At 45.9% G+C, this 6,526-nt stretch overlaps 1 protein-coding gene across 3 annotated transcripts in view; it reads right to left on the minus strand.

Annotated features, from left to right (window-relative positions):
• The window catches only part of cdadc1 (cytidine and dCMP deaminase domain containing 1), a 43,555-nt gene extending 37,272 nt beyond the window's left edge, over positions 1 to 6,283 (minus strand). For 2 of the 3 annotated variants that reach the window (XM_048541147.2, XM_048541150.2), the window contains exon 1: positions 6,095 to 6,283. In XM_048541147.2, the coding sequence (XP_048397104.1) occupies positions 6,095 to 6,176 (82 nt within the window). In that variant the 5' untranslated portion in view covers positions 6,177 to 6,283. The remainder of the gene's footprint in view (positions 1 to 6,094) is intronic. The other variant, XM_048541148.2, reaches the window with a different exon arrangement.
• Between the last annotated feature and the right edge of the window lie 243 nt (positions 6,284 to 6,526).

Genomic DNA, 6,526 nt, shown 5'->3' on the forward strand with positions numbered 1-6,526 from the left:
AGGATATTGCCTGGGTTGGAGGGTTTGAGCTACAGGGAGAAACCGTGTAGGCTGGGCTATTTTCCCTGAAGTGTTGGAGGGTGAGGGGTGACAATATAGAGGTTTATAAAATCATGAGGCATATGGATAGGTCAATAGCCAAGGTCTTTTCCCAGGGGTGGGTGAAAAATTTGAGGGCATAGATTTAAAGTGAGAGGGGGAAGATTTAAAAGGGACCTAAGGGGCAACTTTTTCACAAAAAAGGTGGTGTGTGTACAGAATGAGCAGGCAGAGAAAGTGTGGAGACTGGTACAATTACAACATTTAAAAAGGCATCTGGATGGGTATACGAATACAAAGGGTTTAGAGGGATATGGGACAAATGCTGGCAAATGGGACTAGATTTATTTAGGACATCTGGTCAGCCTGGACAAGTTGGAACGCAAGGTCTGTTTCCGTGCAGTACATCTCTATGACTCTATATGTTGTATAAGTCATATTATTTTCAGTTTTTCTGTATTTTACTATTTTAATACCTGAACTAATTGTAAGCAACATTTATACAGCTGCTTGTTCGAGCAGTGTTTAAAGTACAAATGCAGGTGGAGTTTTGATTGGTATAAGTAGCTGACGAGTCTATCAATACCAAAGGCCTTCTGCTGACTAAACAGCTTGGGGCTCTGAATAAGATACAAAGAAGTCATCAAATATCTACCAGTTCAGGAAATCATTCTGTTCTCTACAGTAAAAGCCCAAAAAAGAACAAGGTACTTTCAGAAGTAGCTGTAAGCTAAGATTTTGATAATTCAGAGACATTTTAAAAATGAACTCGCCACACTATGCCTCTTGCAAGCCAATGGAAGCATTTTGGAGAGGGGTAACCAAGAAGCAGCATTTTGTTTGTGTGTATGTGTAAGGGGATTTTATTAGATTAGAGTTGTAGGTAACAGTGTTATATGCCAATTGTTTAAATCTTATTACCACCAGCTATAGTCTAATTATTTAGAATAAATAATAATGTTCGTTTAGTACAGAAACCTGGTCTTGTACTTTTTGTCAACCCGGGTCTGAAAGTCAGGAAACTGGAGTACTGTGTTTACTTTTAAAAATGACCTTAACATTTGGTACGACTCCAGGAAGAGAAGGCTTGATTTATGACATTTGATTTACGTGAGTATAACAGTCGAAAACAGTTTAGTTCAGTCTAAAGGCAGGGCAGAGGGTGGAATTAGTGGCAAGAGGAACAGAGTTTGAGATTGAGGGGCCAAAACAATGGCTTTAGTTTTCCCAATTATAGCAGTGATAGCTTGTTTGAATTTACAGAAATTGAGTTTTGCTTAAATTAAGACACATTTTGTTGAATCTTTGCCAGTTCACTCAACAGGACAGTTTGCAGGAATACCAATTCAAGGAGAAAACCAACATTTATACAGAGCAGTGTGCTGCTTGGTTAGACTCTCATCAGTAGAGGTTTTGCCATGAAGAATGCATCACTACTGACAGCTATCTAACAGATGATGTTTAAATTACACACCAGTTATTATTTAAATTATAAAATGACTCTGATTGGTCAGAGCATTGCCTGGAGAAATGAAAAAATGATTAGCTGACATCTATTTTGTTGAGTTGAGGCGATGTGCTTACATGTTCTTTCTGTCTGTAATATACAGGGACCTTTGTATTGTTATAACAAAGCTTGCAGTCTATACAAGCCATACTTCAAGCATGCCTGACAATCCTAAATTGGCTGACAGCATATTTCTTCACACACTCAGGGCTATCCAGCAAATGCTGTCCAATTGCAAAATTGCATCTAAAATTTTGGCTTGACGTCAGCATCTTGTTACTCGTGAATACTATGTCTGTTTCTACTGAATAGTAACTGTATAAAATATCTAGCTTCACCTGTTTGTCAAATGTTTAAAAATACCTTCCAGCATTGTCTGAGGTAGATTCAGCAGTTTTCAGAATCAACAATAAATAGGTCTTTTCATGAGTTTGTATAAAATGGGGCAAACAAATTATCTGATCAAGGTAACCACCAACCCATAGGATAGCTTTGTTGCGGCTCATTTTAACATCAGGTTTGCATGGTGAACAACTGACTTCAGCTCCATTTATAAGATTGCAACCAAGGCCAATGTAGCAGCATATGGAAATGTAGGAATTCCGATGTGTACGCTGACCAAAGAAGGTAGATGTGTAGTAAACAGTTCTAGGGAACTTGATGGCTGATTTCTACAATTGAACAACAAGAAAAGGGAGCTTATTTGACTATTCCATTTCACACCTGAATATGAAAGTGTAAGGAAAATCTTACATGCAGCTGCAGATTTAATTGTAGCAAATGTGTCATTTATATATTGGAAATATGGAAATGGTAAGAGCTTAGGTGGCTTTCCATCAAAGGTGGAATCCAACAAAGGTATTTGTAAGGCCTGGGCCTAATGATAATCCCATGGCAACACCAACTATTTGGACATTATTAGTGTATTTTAAATGGCACACATATGTATGAGTTGATAAGTTCAAGTGAATACTGATTCACACAATGGTGGCAGAATAGATCACCATGATAGAATACTGCAGTCAGCTGTCTCTGGCTTCCTTGAATAATACATTGGTGAACTATGCAAGCAATGCTAAACCAGCAGATGACTATTGTCGTGTACGGTCTGTACAAATGTGAAGAAAATCTTAACTGGAATATTTGCTCAAAACTATTTGAAGCAATTCACCAGTAGTTGACAAACAAGAAGCTGGAAGAACACAACAGGCCAGGTAGCATCTGGAGGAAAGGAGCGTTTTGGGTATTACCTTGTTCAGAACTGGATGTGGGGGTAGGGGGCGCTGCAGATAAAGGCAGGGGAGGTGAGGTGGGAAGGTGTGGAGGCGGAATGATGGTGATGGGCAATTCGCCTAACCATTTGGCCAGCTAATGTGCAGAACTGGTCAGAGATAGGGCATAAAGGGAATTGCTTTTGTCTGTCCTGGGCAGCCCATAGGCATGTGAAAACGGTGAGCAGTGCAGCTCCTTCTTCTTAGATTATAGTTCAGCAAACACTTCTTTTCAGATTTTCTTTTGTTTTTCTCTATTTCTCTTCGGAAATTTTTGGCACATTTGTTTTTAGATAGAAATAATTGCCAATCAGACACAAAAGTCCGGGGGCCCACAGAACGCAGGCGATTGGTATCACATAGAATAAAAGCTATCCGGTCATGCTGAGAGGTAGGTCCACTGAATACAGAATGGCACATATTTTATTGATATAATTATTTGTGGAAGGACAGCTGAGCTCAAAGTCAGCATATATCTCTTTCTGTTTGATATGCTATGAAGGCACATCAAAATAGAAATCAGGGGCAAGGACAAACTTCTCACTTTCTGATGGTACATGGTTGAATGAGTTGTCATCTGCTCCCCCTTAAGTGGGTTAACAGTTAGGTGTGTTTAAATTGAGACTGTTTACCGTGCAGTCGTTTACTGAAGAAATATGGTGGCATAAATTTCAAAGGAAATTTCACATTATCAAGGGCTGCATATCAGTCAAGTGGATTGAAAGCAATGAGATTATTTGAAGTCAAGAGATAATAGGAACTGCAGATGCTGGAGAATCCGAGATAACAAAGTGTGGAGCTGGGTAAACACAGCAGGCCAAGCAGCATCTCAGGAGCAGGAAGGCTGGTGTTTCCGCCCTAGACCCTTCATCAGAAACGGGGGAGGGGAGATGGGTTCTGAAATAAATAGGGAGAGAGGGGGAGGCGGATCAAATATGGATAGAGGAAAAGATAGGTGGAGAGGAGACAGACAAGTCAAAGAGGCAGGGATGGAGCCAGTAAAGGTGAGGGGTGGGGGGGTGGGGGGGTGGTGGGGGGGGGTATGGAGGAGATAGATCGATCCAATGAGGTCAAGGGGATGAGATGAGGTTGGTAGGTAGGAAATGGGGGTGTCGCTTGAGGTGGGAGGAGGAGATAGGTGAGAGGAAAAACAGGTTAGGGAAGTAGGGACAAACTGGTCTGGTTTTGGGATGCAGCAGGGGGAGGGGAGATTTTGAAGCTTGTGAAATCCACATTGGTACCATTGGGCTGCAGGCTTCCCAAGCAGAATATGAGTTGCTGTTCCTGCAACATTCAGGTGGCATCGTTGTGGCACTGCAGGAGGCCCAGGATGGACATGTCGTCTGAGGAATGGGAGGGAAGACTTGAAATGGTTTGCGACTGGGAGGTGCAGTTGTTTAGTGCGAACTGAGCATAGGTGTTCTGCAAAGCGGTCCCCAAGCCTCCGCTTGGTTTCCCCAATGTAGAGGAGGCCACAACGGGTACAGCAGATGCAGTATATTACATTAGCAGATGTGCAGGTGAACATCTGCTTGATGTGGAAAGTCATCTTGGGGCCTGGGATAGAGAGTGAGGGAGGTGGTGTGGGGGCAGGTGTAGCACTTCTTGCGGTTGCAGGGAAAAATACTGGGTGTGGCGGGGCAGGAGACACAGTCGAGGGCGTTCTCGACCACTCGGGGGCGGGGGGGGATGTTGCGGTCCTTGAAAGATGCAGGCGCCCTCGTTTTTCAAGGGCCGCAACATCCCCCCAACAGTGGTCGAGTACGCCCTCAACCATGTCTCCTGCACTTCGCACAACTCTTCCCTCACACCCCGTCCCCGCAATGACAACCAAAAAAGAATCCCCCTCATCTTCACCTACCACCCCACCAACCTCCGGATCCAACGCATCATCCTCTGACACTTCCGCCATCTGCAATCCGATCCCACCACCAAAGACATTTTTCCCTCCCCACCCTTGTCTGCCTTCTAGAGGGACCACTCTCTCTGTGATTCCCCTGTCCGCTTCACACTCCCCTCCAGCCCCACCACACACAGCACTTTTCCCTGCAACCGCAGGAAGTGCTACACCTGCACCCACACCTCCTCCCTCACCCTCATCCCAGGCCCCAAGATGACTTTCCACATCAAGATGTTCACCTGCACATCTGCTAATGTGGTATACTGCATCTGCTGTACCTGTTGTGGCCTCCTCTACATTGGGGAAACCAAGTGGAGGCTTGGGGACTGCTTTGCAGAACACCTATGCTCGGTTTGCAATAAACAACTGCACCTCCCAGTCACGAACCATTTCAACTCCCCCTCCAATTCCTCAAAGGACATGTCCATCCTGGGCCTCCTGCAGTGTCACAACGATGCCACCCGAATGTTGCAGGAACAGCAACTCATATTCCGTTTGGGAACTCTGCAGCTCAATGGTATCAATGTGGACTTCACCAGCTTCAAAATCTCCCCTTCCCCCACTGAATCCCAAAACCAGCCCAGCTCGTCCCCACCTCCCCAACCTGTTCTTCCTCTCACCTATCCCCTCCTCCCACCTCAAGCGACACCCCCATTTCCTACCTACTAACCTCATCCCACCCCCTTGACCTGTTCGCCCTCCCCGGACTGACCTATTTCCTCCCTACCACCCCCCCTACACTCACCTTTACTGGCTCCATCCCTGCCTCTTTGACTTGTCTGTCTCCTCTCCACCTATCTTCTCCTCTATCCCTATTTATTCAGAACTCCCTTCGCCTCCATTTCTGATGAAGGGTCTAGGCCCGAAACTTCAGCTTTCCTGCTCCTCAGATGCTGCTTGGCCTGCTGTGTTCATCCAGCTCTACACCTCTACTTTAAGTCAACATCTTTTTGCGACACCAAAGTTGTTTATGGGATTGTCACCATTAGTTAGGATCGGGCTGCATGCCACCGATACCACGGAATTAAAATGATTAAAAACAGAAGTCGGTGGTACCTCCGCAAGTCAGGCAGCATCTTTGAAGAAAAAAACGTTAAATCTGATTTTTTTTCTTCACAGATGCTGCCAGACCTGCTGAGCTTCCAGCAGCTTCTGCGTTTGTTCCGGATTAACAGCATCCGCAGTTCTTTCGGTTTTTATGAAAACGATTAACATTGACAGGCACTACATTTGAAAACACGGCGTCCCAGTGTCCAGGATTCTCTGAGCCCTGACATCAGTTCCAGGCCTTGGCCCAGCCTCCTGGACCTGGACCTGGACGCCGGCCTGGCACCTGGTCCCAGATAAGTCACTGACAGCCGTCTCCACCTCGCTCACCTCTGGCGTTACATTCCGTCTGTGCGCCCTTCTCCTGTCTTCCATCCTGATTCTGGCATGCCGGCTCTTGGACGTGATTCATAATTCTCCGATAACTGTCACCGGGGGTGAGGATAGGTGCTGCTAACCGACTGATATACACGGAGAGCACAGAACGCGGAAAAGCCTTCAACCCTAGCAACCATCAGCGTCAACACGTAACAAACGTCAAGTCGTCTTGGGCTCGTTGCATGTGACGACTCAGGGCAGAAACAGGGAGGGGGAGGGGGAGGGGCGAGCGAGGAGTGTAGACTGTGAACTGGGAGAAGAGCGGGGAGGGGAAAAGGGGGCGGGGAAAATAGAGGCGGGGCGTGATTTGAGGGGGTGGGGCAAAGTGGAGGTGGTGGAACCGTGGGGGCGGGGCAAAGGGTGGGCAGGAGGTGGGGCTGAGGC

This window comes from Stegostoma tigrinum, chromosome 12 (genome assembly GCF_030684315.1).
Source record: "Stegostoma tigrinum isolate sSteTig4 chromosome 12, sSteTig4.hap1, whole genome shotgun sequence".
Taxonomy (NCBI): Eukaryota; Metazoa; Chordata; class Chondrichthyes; order Orectolobiformes; family Stegostomatidae; genus Stegostoma; species Stegostoma tigrinum.